Genomic DNA, 22,726 nt, shown 5'->3' with positions numbered 1-22,726 from the left:
ATAGCTGAGCAACAAATAGTAAGTACACTGCTGCCCATGTTTGCCAGCATAAGGTTGCCTGTGGGCTTCATCCCAGGGCATGGAGTGATGCTTTCTTAGCAGTACACCCAGGGTTAGTTCAAATGATACAGCCATATGTGGATAGGGAGGGGCACACCAAGTGTGTGTCCATTGGGACACCCTCCTAGCATCTCCCTTAATTGTATTTGGGTGCTGTTCATCCACATGGCCCGTGAATATGCACTCCAAATACTACTTTAAAAGCCCATGGTGGACTTCCCAACAGGCTCACTCTTGGAGTACCCCTTCATGTTCACGTGTGCTGCCTGGCCATACTGCTTGTCTACCCTTTTATACCTGAAGGCTGGTTCAAACTCCCAGGTCCTTCTTCTTTCTTTCCAGTTCTACTTTGATGTGTTAATGCTTGTAGGAACATAGGAAGCTGCCATATCCTGAGTTGGCCTATTGGTCCATCTCGCTCAGTATTGTCTGCCCAGACTGGCAGGGGCTTCTCCAAGGTTGCAGGCAGGAGTTCTTCTCAGCCCTATCTTGGAGATGCCTGGGAGGGAACTTGGAACCTAGATGCTCTTTGCAGAGCAGCTCCATTCCCTGAGGGGAATGCTCACATGTAGTCTCCCTTTCAAATGCAGCCAGGGTAGACCCTGCTTAGCTAAGGGGACAAGTCATGCTTGCTACCACAAGATCAGCTCTCCTCTTGCAACTTAAAACGAGTACCTGGCAATTGAGTTGCAGTCACACAGTCCCGAACAAGATTCTTTATTAGAATAGGACCTTACTAGTCGAATGAATTCTGAATTATTCTGTCCAGTCCCTTGCCAATTAATGGTTGCTTGGTTAGGCTTATAAGATCTCCTCCTATCCCCACCCTTCCACTTCAGCATTAGTACATATATTGGGAAAATACAGTAATGCCTTTGTTATTTACTCAGGTGGGTGAGAAAGTTCTCCTTTGCCCGCCAGTCCTCCAAGTACTAACTTGAGCTTTCTCTTCCTTTAGGTCGTAGGCAAGAAAGGAGAGAGCCACTAAGACTTGAGGAAAACACTGGAAGGCCTTATTGCAGTCAACGTGGGATCTTCACATTATTTCCAGCTCCTGGGGAAAATTGCTTGACCGTAGTCAGAGAGACTGTCAGTCTGTTCCATTTTAATACCATTACAAATAAATCACTGCATTTTGTTAATAAGGGATTTAACAGAAGTGTTTCTGTTGTAATCATGGGACATGAATTTGTAAATAAAATTCATTAATTTTGCCAAGTTGCATAGTGGAAGACTCACTGTTATCACTTCAAATATGACAAATGGACTCGTCACTCCTCTCTTTTTTTAATGTTGAAAATATTTAAGCGTCCATAATCTTAAAGTATCTGTTTTAGTGATGGGTTCTGGAGAAGTTATAACATTGTTTAATGTAGAGGCATTTTAAAGGGAATGTTTCTTCTGAAATCTCTGCTTCCTTCTATAGATCACAAGGCCCTTGTCAACCACTAATTTTGCCAGAAGCCCACTTGGCTAAAGAAAGGGTGTGTGTCAGTGGAGGGCCAAGGCCCTCAGGACCTTCATCCTCCACCACCAAAATGGCTTTCTGACAAGTTTCATTGACACAGGTGATTCTTGTGTACATCCACCTTTGTCCTATGGGGGGCAGTGATTGGAGGACCAAATAGCAACATTTGGGGGACCTGAATATGGCCCACGGGCCACCAGTTGCTACCCTCTCTCATATGAGGCTGTACATTATTGAACTTAATGTTCAATACGTTTAATTAGGTTGCTTATATCTAACCATGCACATCCCTTGGAAACAGCAGGAGGACAACTGGTTCTTCAAGATACAACCCAGTCCTTTGAATGTGTGCTGCTTCTGCATTGCTGTTGCAGCAACCGAGGTCTGCCGGTGTGGGGAAGAGTCTGGCTTTGCCCTCTGTCTCGGAGAAATCAACTTAGTAGCTTCCAACTCAGTCATGGACGGAATTTTCCGCTTTCCTGAGCTTCTAGCAGTCTTCTGACTGCTAAAAGTGTGTCTGATGGTGGGCTGTCTCGAGTTGTCCTCCACTGGTGTCAGTTTGAATTGACTTCTGTGGTATTGCATGGGTATGGAAGAATCGCCAGCCCCTTAAGTGTCTGCTGGCTTGTTAGAAAGCCATTTTCAGACATTATGTTGTATGAGTGTACAGGTGTATGTGTGTATAAGAAACCCTATTCAGATGTTATTTAATGGAGGCTGTACTCGCGTACAGTCCCTGAAAGCATGCCGAAAGTCTTGCCCAGCTTGTCACTCAGTTTCTCTGCATCGTTCCTCATACTACTGATCATGGAAGCGCCCACCATCATGCCTACAGCGGTAGTCTCTTTAGACAAATGCCTGTGATAGTGAATGATGCCTGGAGGAAACTGAGTGACCCACCGGGTGGGACTTCCAGAATGCTTTTGGAGGCTGTGCATGAGTACAGCCTCCATTAAATAATATCTGAATAGGGCTTAAATCAGACCTGCTCAACTTAGTGCCCCCCCCAGTTGTTTTTGGACTACAGCCCCTATGATCCCCAGCCACAGTAGCCAATAGCCAGGGATTATGGGAGTTGTAGGCCAAGATCTGCAGGAGGGCCGAAGTTGAGCAGCCCTGGCCTAAATGTACCTGCATTCATTTTAAATGTGCATTTGAGGGGCCTGTACCTAGTAAAGGCCCATCAAATTCATGGAACAGGCAGGAAACCTACTGCTGTACCTGTGTTCAAGATAACGCAAATAACTGTCATGTACATTGTATGCTCATATGAATGTTGCACATAATGTGGGAATACAGCTTTGGAGATCTTTAAATCTGACCTTACGCACTCTGACAGAACATCTCATGTGAACTATTAGTGCTCAAAACTTCTGGATAATTCATCTGAGGCAGGCCCACTCTGAGTCACGTTTCATGCTGTATTGGGCTCAAATATGCAGCAAAAGCATGTCTGGATGCTTAAAGTAGGGTAGGCAATAGAAAAACTGTGTTGGCAAAGTATAATTCCCTATATTTCTCCAGAAAAAACTGCAGAATCATGAAACTGAAGGTTGGGTAACTGGTTAAGATTGCTTGAGGCTAATTTTGCAGTCCCCCACCAGACACAGACCCTCACACCCCGCTTCCCCAAATCTGAGCTCAGTAGGAGAGGAAGGATTATCATGGTCAGATATTTCTGATATCAGCTTTTTTGGAGAGGGTTTTTTTTTTTTTTTTACATTTTTGCTCAACTTTTTAGTGGCATTACTATGTCTTTGTGGGGGGTTTTGTACAGAAATACGTGAGACCGATATTTATCTTTATTGAAGGACGAGTGTCTAGGCTTGATTGTTTTAAGCCTCTTCCATAAATCTCCTTGGCAAAGTGCCCCCATAAAGAATTTCTCTAAATCATGCATTGACCAGCGCCATGTCCGTATGTGGTTGCTTTCTAAGTCACAGTAAGTTTTAACAAAGAGGTTTTAATTGGAATAATTACTTTGTTGACTTAAATTTGTTACGTTTCTAAGTACAATAAATCCCAAGAAGAATTTAAATCCTAGCCTAATTAGTATTCTGTATTTTGTTGTTGTTAAATACCGCAGGCATTTTTGTCGTGCCTTGGCAGATTTAGGCATTAATACCAAACTAAATTCTTGTGCGTAAAGAGTTGGACACAATCCACTAGGAACGTCTCTTGCAAAAACCCCTGTAGAAAATGGACTGGAGTTAAAGAAGACTCTTATTTGGTTACTGTTCATTTGAATGGAACTTGTCCATGAGGGGCTCCCAGTGAATGCAAGATACTTAGCTTTAGTGCACAGGTGGCCAATCAGCAGCATATGTTGTGTGTTTAGGAGCTTAGACACATTCATGGAGGACAGGTCTATTAAGGGCTGCTAGTCTTGATGGCTATAGGCTACCTCCTGGTTTAGAGTCTCAAGCCACAGAGGAATACCTGTGGCAGCGGAGCAACATCAGGAGACGGGGCATGCCTTCCTCTCCTATTGTGGACTTCCCTGAGGCATCTGAGGGGCCACTGTAGGAAGCAGAATGCTGTACTAGATAGGCCTTGGGCTTGATCCAGCAGGGCTCCTCATGTTCTTATAAGAGGGTATTGGTACACCTAGACAGGAGCAAGGGAGTCTATTTAATAGATTTAGATTCCTGTACTTGTTTCATGTGATAAGAATGTGGGAGTCATCACCTTTGGCTCATACCAAAGGTCCGTAGCATCCAGCATTCTATTTCCAGGAGTAGCCAGGCAGGAGATTCTAAGAAGCTTGCTTGTAAGGCTTGAAGGCAGTCGTTTTCCCTTCTCTGCCCCATCAGAGGTGTACCACCTCTAAACTACTACTAGTACAGATATTTATATACCGCTCTTCAACAAAAGTTCTCAAAGCGGTTTACATAGCCAAATAAAGAATACATAAATAAGATGGCTCCCTGTTCCCAAAGGGCTCACAGTCTAAAAATAAACATAAGGCAGATACCAGCAACAGCCACTGGTGGGATGCTGTGCTGCGGTTGGATAGGGCCAGTTGCTCTCCCCCTGCTAAATACAAGAGAATCACCACATTAAAAGGTGTCTCATTGCTCAGTTAGCAGGGTGGTTTCCATTTAACTTCCATGATCAATAGACCCATCAGTGGCACTCTCCTTTGGATTTATCCAATGCCTTTTTAAAGTTTCCCTTTCGTAGAGACACAGGAAACTGCTTTAAACTAAGTCTGACGGTTGGACCATTGAGCTCAGTATTGTCTACTATGGGACTGGCAGCGGCTCTCCCAGGTTCGTTCAGCTCCACCACTGACTGAGCTAGGACTCCATCCCCTCCTTAAGGGAAATACGTTGCAGCAGACAGTGCTCACACAGTCGCCCTTCTAAATGCAAACCAAAGCAAACTCTGCTTAGCAAAGGAGACCATTCATGCACACCAATCAAGATGGGCTCTCCACCTGCAAAAGCTAGGAGCCATCACTGCTTCTACAGCAGTGGTTATGCATTGTGTGAAGAAGGGCTTTCTTTTCTTTGCCCTGGACTGCTGATGAATTTTGTCTAGAATCCCAAGTTCTAGAATTAATTAGGCAAGGTTATTTTCTGTCCTCTCTGCGGTTCAGAATGTTATATGCCTCCTATCCTGTCTTCATCCTCTGAGCCTTTGTTGTGCTGCAGGCTGGCCCAGCCATGGCTCAGTAGCCATGAAGCCAAAACCCCACCAAGGCACCCAGGGCTGAATGCGTAGATGGATTTGCATTGGACTTGATTTATGGCCACATGCCAAAATGGGGTGTCACCATTGCTTTGCCGTATGTCTAATCCATTAGTATTGCGTGTAACACTTTTCTCATTCGTCCCTGGCTATAAATGAGACTTAGGAGGGCATTTCAAATTATGAGATATATATAGCTTAAAATAACAATAATGGTAGCAAAATAAATGACTGTTCCTGGTTCTATTATATTTTTATGCTGCTAACTTCCTTTTGGGGTTATTGAAGTGCCTCATCTTAAGTACTGCTGACCTCATATTTTACCTGGAAGGATTTGATAACCTGGTGATTTTCTTCTTCTTCTTTGTACCAAATGTGTATGATTTCTATTATATTGAGCTCTTTCTCAGCCATGTGTTTTTGACCATATCAATGACTGTAACAAGTGCTAAATCCAGTGAGAGCTACTGTAATGATTGCATTGATGAAATGTGCTAAAACCAATGCATTATAAATCTAAAAAAGAAAAGAAAAAAGAAATTTGGAACAAGTGTTATACCTGAGTGAAGTTGTTTAATGTCTTAACAGTATGTGCTAGAATAACAAATAAGGCAGGTAAAAGAAGATTGGGTAAAATAATGTTAAGCAAAAGAGGAGTATTTACAGATGGCAGTTTATTCCAACGTGAACATAAATGATGACAAGAGGTTTTCTGGGGCATCCAGATGATGTCCAAGGATGTTGTGCAATATTTTAACTCCATCTACTAGCTATTTGTTGACAATTGACTGAAAAACCCATCCCTTTTGAATACTTTTACAAAAGTGGTGTTTAAAGGGATGGATTTTTTTTTTATTTTTTTTTAGATTATCATCTGATGGCCAGCAGATGGTGCTAAGAAATTGTGCAACTTCTGTTGACATCATCTGCTTGCCCAGGAAATCTGCAAATTTATTTATTATTCATTATTTATATATTTATTTAATGTGTACATACCGCCTGACTCCAAAGGCTCTAGTTGCCATTTGTGTTCATGTTGAAACAAATTGCCACTTGGAAATGCTTAAGGACTTTCTGCCCTTTGGTTCTTCTAGAGCAGGGATTCTCAAGGTTGGGTCCACAGATGTAATTGGACTTCAACTCCCGTAATCCCCAACCAAAGGCTACTGGGGCTAGGGATTATGAGAGTTGAAGTCCAATAACATCTGGGAACCCAACGCTGAGAAACCCTGTTTTAGAGCAGCCTCCGTGATTAGTCTTTCTGCCTGACTCCTGCAGAGCAAGGTTCCACTCCTTCTACATGACTGAATCTACTGCTATTTGCTTGTCCTTGAACTGTTGAATGCATTTGGCCCTTACAAAACTTTCTTTAGCAGCTTCACTCATTCTTCCTTGTTGCCCCTCCTTACTGACCAGACCCCCCCCCACTTCATAACAGAAATGTTTTCTCAGAACACATATATGGTGCCACCTTCCTTCCTTTAAATGCTTCCTCAAAACATCTTTTAAATAGCAAAATCAGTGTTACAAATGTAAACAGGCAGCATAATGCAAGATGAGATCTATTTGCATCCATCTGAACTGCAAAATTTGTAATTCCTTAATATATACTTTGTACCAAGAGACATCCTTAACTTTTTGTTGTGGTAGTCTGTGAGCTAATGCCATATTGCAATATTAAAAGGTGTGGTCTAATAGCAGCAGCATTTGCACTGTAGGTTTAAACTTAGCCATTTATCTCCTCAACCGTTGTGTGATAACGCTTGAAGATACACTTTTTCTATTTAAAACTATTAAGTGAGGCCCATCATTGACAAGGCAAAGTCATTTTGCATAATTACACTTACAGGAAAGTTTGAGTGTGTGTGTGTGTGTGTGTGTGTGTGTGTGTGAGAATTTTTTATTAATGTGCTTGCAAAAGGAAGCACAGTATTCATTTTATTGACTAATCATCATCTATGGTAAACATAAACCATAGTAAATTTGAATCTGAGAAAGATCTTCTTTTCTTGGGTATGTTTTGGAATTATTGATCTGAGTTTTAAAAAATAATAGTTAAGGTATGATGATATTAAAAAAAAATGCCAACCCCACACCCATTTAAACCTTTCCCTTTCTGGTGTAAAAGGTAGTATATTCAGCTAACAAGTGTCAGGATTGTGTGTGCAAAATTTGATATCTGTAGGTAATCGGGAAGTATGAATTTACTTCACACCAAGAAACAAATGTATAATAGATGATCAGAGCACAGGTATATGTGTTGGACATAACTTGTGAATAGGGCTTGTATCTCCTATGAAAAAGTAGTTGCTGACTAGGTGTGTTTGCCTTTTTGTCACAAGGAGGCTGAACAGTAGAGGTGGATAGTACAGAGATTTTAGCCTTTTAAAAACAAAAATGAAACATAACCACAAGTGAGGGGGGGGGAATATGACTGTAACATTGGCCCCGTCTCTTCATGAAATGCTTGGCTCTTGCTTCTTTAAGAATCCCTCTATTTAGCTAACCTATCAGCAAGAGAGATTCAATTCTTCCCACATTCTCCAGAGAACTTGGAACACAGATTGCCTTTCATGAGCCAAACAGAGGCCTCCCATTGCTGCAGACAGGCCTTGTGGGCCTCAGGTTTCTTTTACTGCGTGTCCTCAGGTATTTCCAGACTGCTTGTTAATGGAGAACAAATGTAGAACACGCTCTCCTGGGACCCGTTAGGGGCAAACTAGCAACCAAAATGCTCCTTCAACACCATTTCATTGCTTACCTGCTTTTTTTATTACACCTACGTATCCCTACCTGTTACAGTCATGCATTTGACAAGCTATTCTCCACCACTAAGTGCAATTCTTTTTTAAATTGGCCAGCGGAGATGCCATTCGCACTGAACAGTGTGTCCCACTGTTTAGCACTTGGAGAGGAGAGCTGGTCTTGTGGGAGCAAGCATGACTTGTCCCCTTAGCTAAGCAGGGTCCACCCTGGTTGCATATGGATGGGAGACTAGAAGTGTGAGCACTGTAAGATATTCCCCTCAGGGGATGGAGCCGCTCTGCAAAGAGCATAAGGTTCCAAGTTCTTTCCCTGACACCTCCAAGATACGAATGAGAGAGATTCTTGCCTTCAACCTTGGAGAAGCTGCTGCCAGTCTGTGAAGACAATACTGAGCTGTATAGACCAATGGTCTGACTTAATATATGGCAGTTTCCTACGTTCCCAAACTTTGATAGCTGAGGCTAATATGGAGCAAGGGCATAGCTACAACTGAACAAGGAGTGAAGGTGGGGAGATGTCCCTGGGGCCCTGAGTGTGGACCCCCAAGTGGGTGCCAGCTTGATCTTTGCTCTTGCCCTCATGCCTCTTTGAAAAAGGTGGAGAGATATGGGGGGGGGGGGCACAGAGGCCCATTTCCCCTTTTTGTCCCAGAGCCCACTCTATCCTTGCTATGCCCCTGATATGGAGTGTATTCTGACTTGCTAGCTTTTTCTATCCCTGTTTTATCAAAGCAATCCTGCATTACTTTCCACAACTTGCATAAAAACTTTCTTCCATTAAGATGACAGATAATGCCCTCTTTATCTTGAAGGAGGCTACCAGAACACTTCAAATGAACAACGCCCAGTGCTCAAATGGGGGCAGACTGGGTAGGATTCGGTCCTCCTCCTTTTTTATAAATGTAAAACCATCCCACTTCCCTGCCTCGAGAACAGAGTTGCACCAGTATTTTAGTTAGTTACCACCTATAAAATCTCTGAGCGGTTAGCAGATCAAAATACAGCAATCACAAACTTAAAGCATATAAGAACAACTGAAAATGACAATCAGTAAAAGTTTAAAGCATTATAAACGAAAGGCCTGATAAAATAGGTTGCTTTAAAGCAGCCAGAGATTAAGGAGGTTCTGATTTCATTTGGGAATGTGTTCCAGAGCCCTGGGACAACCATAGAAAAGACCAATGTGATCACCTCAATTCCTTTTCTCTCCCACTTCAAGCACTGACAACAGAGAGGCACTTGTGGCCTCCTGTCCTCTGAGAACCTTTTATCAAACAACCAGCAGAGTTGGTCTTGTGGTAGCAAGCATGATTTGTCTCCTAAGCAGGTTCCACCCTGGTTGCATATGAATGGGAGACTAGAAGAGTGAGCACTGTAAATTCCCCTCAGGGGATGAAGCCGCTCTGGGAAGAGCAGAAGGTTCCAAGTTCCCTCTCTGACTTCTCCAAGATAGGGCTGAGAGAGATTCCTGCCTACAACCTTGGAGAAGCTGCTGCCAGTCTGTGTAGACAATACTGAGCTAGATGGACCAATGGTCTGTGTCTCAGTATATGTCAGCTTCCTATGTTCCTATTCTGTAAGAACGGCCTAATAAAATAAATAATAAATGCCCTGCCAGATCAGATCAAAGGTCTTTTCCGTCCCAGTGTCCTTTTCTGCAATGCCCAACCAGATGCCTCAGAAATGTCCAGAAGCATCACATGACGAAAACAGGCCTGCTGCTGTTACCCTCTGTTTGCAAATGGTAGTCAGAGCAGAAGCAGCTGGTGGGCACTGGGGCTGGGATGATGGGTGAAAGTCCAGTTGCTAAGGTCAGCACGGAATACAGCAGAGGGAGAGGCTCCTGCCTCAGCTACTGGGTTCCCCGCAAGGGTGCGGACGAAGTGAAAGCAACCTGTATTAAGTGTTTACTTCATTTAATAACAGTTTATAAAATGGCTGATTTACATACAGTTGGACTTGGAACGTTGTTTTTTTCTTTTCCTAGTTGGTGTCCCCACTTGCTGCCTTCAATAGATCTTTTGATGCATTGCTGTTTAGGCATTTGGGTAAAAGAAAGATTGGTGATGTGTCTCTGCCTATATACATCACAACTAAACCCAGAGGTCGGGTTGTGCATGAAATTTGCACAAATTGATTCGAATTTGCATCAATTTGATTTGGAACCATTGAACAGAATAATGGTGATTCAATGGAATCAATTTGAAATCACCCATATTTGAATCGATTCAAATGGAACCCCACCCTGTTGAACGGTTCGAAATCAAATTGAATTTGAACCAATTAGTGTGAATTCTGTGCACATCGTTAGCTCTGGGGGTTCAATTTGAATTAGAATCAATTCATGTGAATTTCATGCACATTCCAGAGGCCCATCACTACCTTGCTAAAACTAGAGATGATCCAGGAAGGAGGAGAAGGGGCTCACTGAGCCAACCTAGCCTCTGGGCAGCACTGGTGCCAGAGAATGGGTACAAATATAGGGCTTTAAAACATTGACACCCATAGCTACAATGTATGGAGAGAAGCACCAGAAAAATGGACAAAATTCATTAAAGCAAACTCCCTACTTAAATTCCTGCTCATTTCGTGTTCAGGGTGACATTTTCCCTACCTACATCCTGGACAGAACAGGGGAGACTGTTCATTCGAATGGCCCCTTTACCCATGCTCCAAATACTTGTTTCCAATCCAAAGAGGACAATGGCAGAACAGAATTCTTAATCGAGGTTTGAAACCAAACATGTCCAGAGAAAGATAGGCATATCTGTATACCATCAAGGACACTGCTTGATGGTGAAGGGGGCTCTGATTCACAAACGCTTATGCCACAATAAATCTCTCTGTCTTTAAGATGCATCAAGACTTGTGATATTTGTTGTTGAAACTCCCTTGTGCATCCCCTGTGATGAAAACTGCAGTATGTTTTATAGTCTCAGATCTGAGTTTGGGGGACATTCTTTCTTCAAAAACCAAATTCAGATTAAAATTCACATGCATGGTTACTGGTAACCATCACAGGCTTTTTTGGATTTAAATAAAAAGCAAACTTACTGAGGCTTCCATCGCCCTTCCTTCTGCTTCCACCACTTTTATTTTTATTTCATCGTATACCCAACAGTTCCCTCATTTTACCTCTAGATGTCACTAATTGCATAGGGCATTTTGGATGGTGTCTCCCTCGTGGCTGTTTTCTGTTTATTTTCTCCCCACTCTTACCAAGCAATCACAGGCAACATATTCCAGAGCCTCCAACTTCTGTGTCTATGGGTCATTAAAAAAACCTGAGATCTGATTCCGATTGGAATTTGTATGGGGATTTTGCTTTTTTAAAAATTCAGATTCAAGAATGTCAGCAGCCAGCACTGTCCCACAAGCTGACTTCTGGAGAAATTTTTCTCACTGCTCTGAATCTACAATTATACACCGTACTGTTTTATTTTCCAAAAAGTTCAGAGGTGTTGTACAAAAAACCCACAACCTATCCTGCCTCTTTGGTCAACTTAACCCCCTGCTAATGTCGCTAAAGGAGCAGTGAGGCAGGCACCTTTTAAAGTGGTGGTTCTTTTACATTTACGTTTAGCAGGGACTGAGCAACTGGCCTTATCCAGTCCCAGCTCAGCATCCCTCCAGTGGGCTGGTGGTGGTGTCTTTCTTGTGTTTCCTTTTAGACTATGAGCCCTTTTGGGACAGGGAACCATTTCCCTAGTTTTATTCTTTTTGAACACTTTGAGAACTTTTTTTGGTTGAAAAATGGGGTATAAATATTCATAGTAGTGGTGCATAATCATCTGATGACAGTCTGGTCCTATTAACGGTGTCACCCATTGCAAATTACCTTGGAAGGATTTAAAATACTTCTACTTTCTGTCTAACAACAGTCCTCTGCTCTTTTTAATTTGCCTAGCCCCTTCTTTTCTTTTCTTTTCTTTTCTTTTCTTTTCTTTTCTTTTCCAGCTGTGTCTCTTAACCATCCTGTCAGAGCTCCGCCTTCTCCAGCTGCCCCAACTGACATTTCCAGTGGCTGAGTCTGAACTGTTCTTGCCCTTCACAGCAACCTATCCAATGCAAAGCCGCAGCCCCTTACTAATGGCCTTACTAATGGCATTTCCCTAGCAACCACAACAATGGGCTGGTTCAAACGTAATGTGGATCCATGATTAAGCCTTGGCCCACACAACATCTCCCAGGCTTGGAATCATGTGATTCCTGCATCCAATGCCCAATGAGTGTCTACTTCCAGTTTAGATTAGAATAAGCCATCAGCTAAATACTTTGATGTGGTGCTTGTCCCTAAATTTAGACGAGCCCTCACTTTAGCGCGCTTAAATGTTCTTCCTACAGTGGTATTGGATGGCAGGTTTAAGGGAGTTCTGATATTTTTACGACATTGCCCGTGTGGCAAAGGGGTTATAGAATCCACCTCGCATGTTATTCTTTAATGTGATTTGTATTGTGAACCCCGTTTAAGACTTATATCTCCTATGTTAGATAATTTGCCTGGTCGGTCTGATGAATTTTTTTCAAATTATCTTTTAACTAATGTGGACACTGATATTATCTCTGTTGTGGCCAGGTTTTGTTATATTATTTGTAAAATACGTACTGGTTTATTGTAAATGTTTGCTGGTCAACGACTGAATAAACTTATATCTTAGAATAAACCAAGATCTATCATGACATCTTAAGTGACTGATCTTGGTTTATTCTAACTTTCTGACTGGAAATAAACCATGAACGGTAACTCACTTTGAACCTTGACTACAGATCATGGTTTATTACAAGTAAGTAGATTTGAACAAACTGAGATGGGTCAGTTCAGACATCATGATTGGTTTTGGTTTATTCTAACCATCTTATTGGAAATAAACCACAATCTGTAACTCTGAGTACAGATGAACTTTAAACTCTGAGTACAGATCATGGTTTATTTCAAGTAAGTAGGTTAGAATAAACCAAGACTGGTCATGTCAGACATCATGGCCAGTCTTGGGTTATTCTAATCTAAATTGGGAGTGGATGCTCACATAAGCATGGTATGTCGGGGAGGACATACTCCTGACCTTGGAGACTTCACATGAAGCCAGGCTTAACTATGGTTCTACATTACATCTGAACCAGCCCATTCTGATAGACATTATTACAGTACAACTACCAAACAACCACATTAACTAATTGTTCTCCATTTCTTCCCCAGGATTCTTTTTGCTGTAGGATGGTGACCTGGGGCTTCTGATATGACTGGAGCAATGAAGTGAGGACACACACACCAGAAGCATCTGGATGGGAACTAGCTGTTTGTGGGTGGGTTATAAGTATAAGACATCAATAATGCATGATAAGGAGCCTTCAAACAGAATAGCAAAACTGTAGCGGCAGGGGCGGGGGGGCGGGGAAATGCTACAGGAACAGTTAGCACGCTGAACATAGTCCTGCATCAAGGGGAACAGAAGTGATAGTGTTGAACATTCTGTGGCTGTTTGTACAGAATGGGAATACAAGCAGTCCTTGGAGACTGAAAAAATAGGATGGGCTACCTCCCACTAAGCCACCTAATGGCGCAACGGGGAAGTAAATTGCCTAGGGAGCAAGAGGTTGCCAGTTTGAATCCCCGCTAGTATGTTTCCCAGACTATGAGAAAGACCTATATCGGGCAGCAGCGATATAGGAAGATGCTGAAAGGCATCATCTCACACTGCGCGGGAGATGGCAATGGTAAACCCCTCCTGTATTCTACCAAAGACAACCGCAGAGCCCTGTGGTCACCAGGAACTGACACTGACTCAACGGCACAAATTTACTTTACTTTACCTCCTACTATTGTATTTGGTCTGTTTGTTCCATTAATCATGTATGTCCCCTACAGATTTTAGTTCTAACCTTTGCTATGCCCCATACAATACTTCCAGGCTCGACATCAAAAACAACCCAGAGACCAAACCATGATGCTCTTACATGCCCAGCATTGCAGATATACCGCGGAGGCACCAGACTGCTAGGTCTGTCAGTCCATGTATTGTGATGTCATCCGATTAAACAAAACTTAGTTGAACAATCATTTGGGTTCTAGAAGGTTCATTAATCAATTAATTTTGCATAAATTTTTATATGGGCACCAATAAATATGTGCAATTGGAGACCTTTCTTTTGCAGGGTTCCCAGTTGTGTGGACCAGGCCTACCATGGTGCACATGGTTTGTATCCATATGGGCTCTGTGCTGATGTACTGAATGTATGTAGGCAGGAGGCAGAGCCAATGGGCACCATCCTGTCCCCCCTACCCCTTACTCACTCACCACCATCTTGTATGTATGTATGTATTCATTCATTCGATTTCTATACCACCCTTCCAAAAGTGGCTCCAGGCAGTTTTCACAGAGAAATAATAAATAAATAAGATGGATGCACTCTAATGATTTAGAGTGCACGTGTGTAATGTGTAAATGAGGCTAACTTGTCTAAGGGAGGAAAGCTGGTCTTGTGGTAGCAAGCATGAATTGTCCCCTTTGCTAAGCAGGATCTGTACTGGTTCACATTTGAATGGGAGACTACATGTGAGCATTGTAAGATATTCCCTTTAGGGGATGAGGCTGCTCTGGGAAGAGCATCTTCATGCTTGCCTGCAGAGGTTCCAAGTTCCCTTCCTGGCATCTCCAACATAGGGCTGAGAGACACTCCTGCCTGCAGTCTTGGAGAATCTCCCTCCAGTCTGGGTAGACAACACAGCACCAGATGGACCAATGGTCTGACTTGGTATGAGGCAGCTTCCTATGTAACTCCGATGTCTGCCGTTTAAATTATTCCTCAGCCATGCACAACTGCATGAATGGGCCTTAGATGCCTATTTGGGGGTTCACTGACAGTTTGCAGGAGACAACAGCAAGACATCTAGACAGTGTAGTATATCTGTCCTGTCTCTTTAAGATCAGGTTGTGTTTGCCTGTGCAGACAGTTCAGACTTGGTGCCTAATCTAAAAGGGTGTGGAGGGGTGTAGTATATATGCCCTGTCTCTTTAAGATTAGGTTGTTTTTGGCTGGGTGTGGCTTAGCATTCCATTTTCTAAGTGCAAGCTGCCCAGAGTTGTTGCAGTCTTGTCTGAATCAAGGCGGCTTCTAAACCTACTTTGTCTTCGGCTCCTTCAAGCCCAAAATCAGGCCAAGAAAGTGGTTGTGAATATGCCTAACAACCTTAGCTAGGGGAAGATACTACAGACAGCAGTTTCCTGCACAAAGTGCACCCTAGAACCTGCCCCAGAATCCTTTGCAACAGAGAGATCACATGACTGACACACAACAGTTCCTTGGGAGATGACGTGAGGTGAAAAGGGGTCCTTAGGAGAAAACGATTGGAACATTACGGTGTAGAAAGCAAGAATGTCAGCTTTAGGATCTGCCAGAAATTAGATTTGGACAACCACGCCCAGGCTTGCATTAAATTTTATCTAGGTGTGTACATATAGCTGTAGGATTTCATTATTACTCACAAATATCAGATCACTGAAATGTCTCAGTGGCTGCTTTTCATCCTGACTTACACTGTGCTTTTGCAATGAATGAAGTTGCACTAATGCAAAAAGATTGCGTAGCTGTGCTAAATCATGGAAATTTTCAGAAATGAGTTATTGAGCTCCAGCACAAACATTCCCTGCAAAGCATATGAGGCATGCCACAGGTTGTGCACTTTGCTGTGCAAGTGCTCACATGTTTACAAACATAAGCACAGCCCTGCTGGATCAGGCCCAAGGCCTATCTAGTTCAGCATCCGGTTTCATACAGTGGCTCACCAGATGCCTCTAGGAAGCCCACAGGCAAGAGGTGAGGGCATGCCCTCCCTCCTAATATTGCTCCCCTGCGACTGGTATTGAGAGGCATCTTGCCTCTGAGGTTCGCACAACACTAGTGCAGGACAGAAATTCCACACTTTGCAAAACTAAAGAGAACGACAGCCTTGTGCAAATGCAGTGTCCTTCAACCAGCACAGCATTAGTCACCATGTCAGCCAGTAACCTTGTATCCTGATGAACGTTGCCCACACTGACTCCCTTCACATATATGCCTATGTCCGCATCCCAAATAACGTGTCTTGGAAATGGAAAAAGAAATGGCCCACATGATCCACAGCATTACGGAGGCATAACTCTGATCTGTGGAGCTGCTCAAACGGCAAAGGCAATGTCAGGGCAGTTCAGAACGGGTGGTTGCACTGGCTTCCTCATTTGAGAAACAGGCCGTAGCTCAGGGGAAGTTTATCTGCTTTGCATGCAGAAGGTCCCAGGTGTCAATCAGCATCTCCAGGTGGGGCTGGGAAAGTCTCCTGCCTGCAGTCCTGAAGAGCTGCTGCCAATAGGTGTAGCCCAGGGCTGTTCAACTTCAGCCCTCCTGCAGATGTTGGCTTACAACTCCCATAATCTCTGGCTATTGGCCACTGTGGCTGGGGATTTTGGGAGTTGTAGTCCAAAAACTGCGGGGAGGGGGCAAAGTTGAGCAGGCCTGGTGTAGACAATGCTGATCTAGATGGACCAGTGGTCTGATCCAGTATAAGTCAGTTTCCAACGTTCCTAGCATCATCATCATTATTATTATTATTATTATTATTATTATTATTATTATTATTATTATTTATTTGATTTCTATACCACCCTTCCAAAAATGGCTCAGGGTGGTTTACACAGAGAAATAATAAATAAATAAATAAGATGGCTTCCTGTCCCCAAAGGGCTCACAATCTAAAAAGAAACATAAGACAGACACCAGCAACAGTCACTGGAGGTCCTGTGCTGGGGGTGGATAGGGCCAGTTACTCTCCCCCTGCTAAATAAAGAGAATCACCACATTAAAAGGTGCCTCTTTGCCAAGTTATGCCTCCATAACCAGAGGCGTAACGATAGGGGGGGCAGGAGGGCACGTGCCCCCGGCGCCATTTTTGCGGGTCACGTGGGGGGCGCCGCCATGACCCCCGCCGATCCCCCCATTTTTTTTTAAATTTAAAATAAAAAATTCTCCGGCTCAGCAGCAGCAAAGGAGCGCGTCGGCGCCCCTTCCCGAGTCCCGAGTGGTCCCTGCCACACCCGCACCCCCCCATTGCTTTGCTGGCCCCCCCACTTCTCGATTTCTACAAGGAACCGGGACGAGTCAGAACGAGACATTCAGATTTTGAATGGAGGAGACCTGGGCTAGCCTGATGACGTTGCCTCATCCGATTGGCCCTTCGGCGCAGTGACATCAAGGCTAGACAGAGGAGAATGGGCTTGGGCTTGATGATCAGTTTGAAGCAAGAGAAAGCCGGAGGAAAAAGCCTGAGCGGAGCCCTGCAGCAGGGATTGACATGGGATAGAAATATGGGCGCGGAGATACTGCTCAGTGCCAGTGGCTGAGCCGGTAACAAAAGCAGCCTCAGCCTACCTTCGACCCGAGCAGGGAACTCCAACCAGGTACAGATGCAAAGGGGTGGATTTTTCACACACTTGAAAAATCCCCTTTTGTTGTGCTGCTTCTCACTCTGAATTCTGCCTTGTGCTCCGCCCCACCCCGCCCCCTTAGTAAGCACTGCAGTTGTCCAGCAAGGAAGCGAAGCTGCATCATGGGACGGAGGAGGGAATTGTTTGCTGGGCTGCTCTCAACAAGGAAAGTACAAACGAAACCTTATGATAAAGCCCTTATCTGTTTCCCCCGTGTGTGTGTGTGTGTGTGTGTGTGTGTGAGAGAGAGAGAGAGAGAGAGATTTCTACCCCCCCCCCTTGCTTAGAAGCCACTGGCATTTGATTTGTGTGTATGTGTTTCTTCCCTTCCCAGCCCGTGTGTGTGTGTGTGTGTGTGTGTGTGTGTCTCTCTTCCTCACTTCCCTCCTTCTTCCCCCTGATTTGGAACTGCTTATTTACTTGGGAGAAAGACCCCCACCCCACACTTGATTTGGAACTGCTTATTTATGTGGGAGAAAGACCCCCACCCCACACTTGAAAAATCCTCCTTTTTGTTTTGCCTTGTGCTCCCACCCCCTTGGAATGCAGGCTTTCAAGTGGAGACAGTACTGCTCTCGCTCACACGTGGCAGCGAGAAGGGGCGCAATTTCAGTGCTTGCCCTGGGTGCTGTTTTCCCTAGTTACGCCTCTGTCCATAACACTGTGCATCATGTGGGCTGGCAATCCTCACAGATGATGTTTATCTTTACAGGCATATGCATAATTAGCTAAGCTTTGAGCACATCATAGGAACATAGGGAACTGCCTTGTACCAAGTTAGACTCTTGGTCCATCCAGCTCTGTATTGTCCACACTGACTGGCAGAGGCTCTCCAAGGTTCCAGGCAGGGGGTCTCTCCCAGCCCTACCTGAAGACACCAGGGATTGAACCTGGAACCTTCTGCATGCAAAGCAGATGCTCTCCCACTGAGCTACGGTTCGGCTCCATCCCCCACATCTAAAACAGAACTTTTGAAGGGGGATAGATTTCCTCCATGGCCCACACCTAAGCGGAGGCATCCCATCACCAGACGTCTTGATTGCACAAGGCAGACGTGGCCTGTTAAGAGGGGAGGAACTTGCAGGTACACACTGGTTGGTGCAACTGAGAAAATTTCTGAATTGAAAGCAGCTTCAAGATCAGATTTCAAAGCAAGAAGGCTGGAGATCACTCCTGAAATTGCTTGGCAGTTGTTATTACACTCGCAGGATGAATATATTACAAGGGCCAACAAACCTCATAAGGAAAATATGTAAACATCTCTGAAGTTCCAGGTGGTTAACTCTCCGTCACCACCTGCACTGCAGACATATAAGATTGTTAACAAACAGAGTTTATTTGGGCTGGTCAAATAATGGCTTGGGTGTAACTGTCGTCTTAGGCCAACGTCCACCTCTTGACTAATAGCGTATGACATCATTCTTGGTAGCAAGCAGGCAAATGGTTTTTCCTTTCAGCTTTAGGTTCAGGATCATTGAAGCAAAGAAAGACGGCCAAATATTGTATCTGCTCTTTCCACAGTAAAGCCGTCTTTCCCACTTAAACGCTCTGGTTTTATGTGCATTGCTCTTCTCTGGATAAAGGTTTAGCTACTGGTTTTCATAAGCCACTGAATAAATACCTTATGTGTCCCGGGTCATCTGTCCCGTCCCCCCCACACCATCTCATTTTAAAAAGTTATTTCAACAGAAAATATGTATATAAACATATTTGGTCTTGTATATTTCAGTCTTTGGTCTTGTGCATTTTCTATTACCTAGTGCAATCAGAAAGAACGTAAAAAATACAATGGCTGACATAGTGCATGAGTCTGGCACGCACTGAAATGTAACAATGGTGCAGTTGTATGAGAGCACTGTTGCGCATGCGCACATATTATACAAACAGAGGTGTGAAACAGTGAGGCCAATATATAGATAATGGTTTCACTGTCATGCAAGTCTGTTTGCACAATTTTTTGTTCTTGCGCAACAGTGTAGTTATACAGAGGGTAGGTATACATGGAGAGAAGTAAGAAGTGGGGTCCCACAGGGATCTGTACTGGGACTGGTGCTTTTTAATTTATTCATAAATGATCTAGAAGTAGAGGTAAGCAGCGAGGTGGCCACATTTGCAGATTATACCAAACACTTTCAGGTAGTGAAATCCAATATGGATTGTGAGGAGCTCCAAAAGGATCTTTCCAAACTGGGTAAGTGGGCAACAAAGTGGCAAATGCGCTTCAGTGCTGGCAAGTGTAAAGTGATGCACATTGGGATGAAAACCCACAACTTCAAGTATACGTTGATGGAATCTGAGCTGTCAGTAACTGACCAGGAGAGGGATCTTGGGGTCGTGGTGGACAGCTCGTTGAAAGTGTCGACTCAATGTGTGGCAGCTGTGAAAAAGGCCAATTCCATGCTAGGGATCATTAGGAAGGGGATTGAAAATAAAACAGCCAACATTATAATGCCCTTATACAAAACTATGGAGAGGCCACACCTGGAGTGCTGCGTACAATTCTGGTCACCACATCTTAAAAAGGACATTGTAGAACTGGAAAAGGTGCAGAAGAGGGCAACCAAGATGATCAGGGGCCTAGAGCACCTTTCTTACGAGGCAAGGCTTCAACACCTGGGGCTATTTGACGACTGAGGGTGATATGATAGAGGTCTATAACATCATGCATGGAGTGGAGAAAGTGGCTAGAGAGAAATTCTTCTTCCTCTCACATAACACTAGAACCAGGGGTCATCCCATGAAATCGATTGCCAGGAAATTTAGGACCAACAAACAGAAGTACTTTTTCACACAACGCATAATCAACTTGTGGAATTCTCAGCCAACAACCCAGATGGCTTTAAGAGGGGTTTGGATAACTTCATGGAGGAGAGGTCTATCATCGGCTACTAGTCAGAGGGTTATAGGCCACCTTCAGCCTCAAAGGCAAGATGCCTCTGAGTACCAGTTGTTGGGGAGTAACAGCAGGAGAGAGGGCATGCCCTCAACTCCTGCCTGTAGCTTCCATTGGCATCTGGTGGGCCACTGTGTGAAACAGGATGCTGGACTAGATAGGCCTTGGGCCTGATCCATCAAGGCTATTCTTATGTTCTCCTGCAACTGCACAAATGTTATACATGTGTAATGTTGTGTAGTGTGTCAGCCAATGTGACCACTGATATACACAAGTAATTTATACAATATATTTGCAAGAGATGCATTTCTAAGCCACTTATATTATGCTGAGTGATTGCCCCACTGACAATAATAAAATCAGTGGCTGATATCCAGACTAAGAAAGTGCTGGTGCTTCTGAAGAGTTCAACTAACTCAGCCTGCTGTTCATGGATGGGAGGATTTGATAACTTCCCCTTCCCCCAGTTCTCTGTGTCCCACAAAAATATGTCCCCGAGGGTCACACAGCCTGACCATCTGTGCCATCCAACCTTCAGGGTAAATCTTTCCCTGAGGGTTGGATGGCACAGATGGCTTCCCAGGGAAGGGGGGCAGGCATCAAAATTCACTGCCCCACACCAGCTCCAGTGCAGCATTTGTTTGGAGCTCTTCAGAACAGTGTTTCCTGGAACAGGGATCTCCAGATGTTGACTACAACTCCCATAATCCCCAGCTGCCATGGCCAAAAGCCATTGCTACAAGGGACGCTGCTTCAGAAACACCTGTGCTTTCCCCATAGCCCCAACACTTCATTGGTCTGGATACCAGCCACTGTCTCCTTTGGATGGGAATACGGCTGTTCTTTTTCAGTACCTTCTGCCCTCCCTTTCCCTCCCCTTTCCCACCCCCTGGTTATACTGAATGTTTTTCGTTCATCTTGATGTACTGTCCAGACTAATTCCCACCTCAATTCTCTCTAGGCAACTATACATGGAGGATGTTTGCCAAGGTGTGTGTTTCCATTCCAAGAAAAATGAAATCAAATGAAGAGCAAAGCTTTGTGATGCAGTGGGAAACCATCTTCATGGTTCCATTCAAGCTTGAACAGAAAAGAGAAGAAGCCTTAATAAAAGAGCACGAGCCCTTTCTCACGATCCCATGAAAGGGCTTGAGGGTGGGCAGTGGGGAGGGCTACAGGAGCTTGTCTTCCCCACAGACGATTCAGCACCGGCTGTAAGCAGCTGGTGCTGACACATGAGCAGTTAGATACAGTTAAGGGCATGAGTGTGCCCTTAACCTTGGCTAACTGGTGGGCATCTTTGGATCCACACAGATCCCAGCGGTTCTTACGGACAGCCTAACCCTGGGTGTCCCTTGCCTAGGTTAGGCTACATGTGAGAACAGCCTCAATGTGTCTTAAATAAAATACTAGCTGAAGCTGCGCACAGCATCTGCGCCGCTAGTCTCTCCTCACCGCTTCCCCCCTCCCTTCCACCCCAGTCTGCTCCCCATCTTTTTCACCCGCTGGCCACCTCCTCACCCTCCGCCCGCCTCCTCCGCCGCTCTCCCCCAACCCAGCCCCCATGCCCATCACAACAGCCCCAGTTGCTGCGCCAGCCTCCCCCCTGCCATTTTCGGGAGCCAGCCGCCACCCGCCCAGCTGGGCTCCTCTCGGCAGTGCAGCTCGGCCTCCCACCGCCTTCTCTCTTCTCGCCACCCTCGCTAGCTGACCCCAGCCACCAGACGGAGCGGCACCCCCTCGTCCTCCTCCTCCGGGCTCCTCCAACCCCCAACCGACGTTTCCCTCAGTCCCGAACTCTCGTAGCGTCTCGGGAGAGTTCCGCCGCCAAATCCTGGGCACGCATGCTGGCTAAGAGAATTAAATATATAGAAATGCTGACACGCAAGATACAAAGAACCCCATTGCTGAGTTGATGGGTCATTAAGGGAAGGATCTAGGCGCCAGGCCCTGGGCATAACTTGGGCCCAGTTCTCAAAGATATGGGATGATATAGAAAGCAACAATGCACAGGTGCAGCAGAAGCCTGACAGAATCTCCCAATTAATTGCACCAGTGCAGTGGGGAAGCTGCAATCTTTGACACCCTCCCCTTCCCCAGGAAGCTCTCTTTGCTACCTGAAAATAGGTTCCTGAATATTCCTGAGGAAAATATGTTACTTGGTGACATATTTTTGAGCGGCAAAGAGGGCTTCCTGGGAAAGCAGAGGGCATCAAAAACTGCTGCACCGGAGCAGTTAGTTGGGAAGTTCTGTTGGGCTGTTCTCTTGCCGCACTGGTGTATCCTTGCTTTGTATTTCAACCATGTTAAATAGTACTGAGGTCATTCACACAATCAAAAACTGTGTTCTACCCAGGTTTGAGAGCTGTGTATGCTCCTAATTTTTGGT

The 22,726-nt window shown here is 44.6% G+C and overlaps 1 protein-coding gene across 4 annotated transcripts in view; it reads left to right on the top strand.

Moving 5' to 3' along the window:
• Nucleotides 1-1,278, top strand: part of TXNL1 (thioredoxin like 1) — a 41,387-nt gene extending 40,109 nt beyond the window's left edge. For all 4 annotated transcript variants that reach the window (XM_053296576.1, XM_053296577.1, XM_053296578.1 and 1 more), the window contains one exon: nucleotides 1,019-1,278. Coding sequence is in view for 2 of the 4 variants with exons in the window: in XM_053296578.1 (XP_053152553.1) it covers nucleotides 1,019-1,048 (30 nt within the window). In the remaining 2 variants the exon portion in view is untranslated. The remainder of the gene's footprint in view (nucleotides 1-1,018) is intronic.
• Nucleotides 1,279-22,726: the final 21,448 nt, after the last annotated feature.

This window comes from Hemicordylus capensis, chromosome 2, assembly GCF_027244095.1.
Source record: "Hemicordylus capensis ecotype Gifberg chromosome 2, rHemCap1.1.pri, whole genome shotgun sequence".
NCBI classification, from domain to species: domain Eukaryota; kingdom Metazoa; phylum Chordata; class Lepidosauria; order Squamata; family Cordylidae; genus Hemicordylus; species Hemicordylus capensis.
This window is presented reverse-complemented; position numbering and strand designations above follow the sequence as displayed.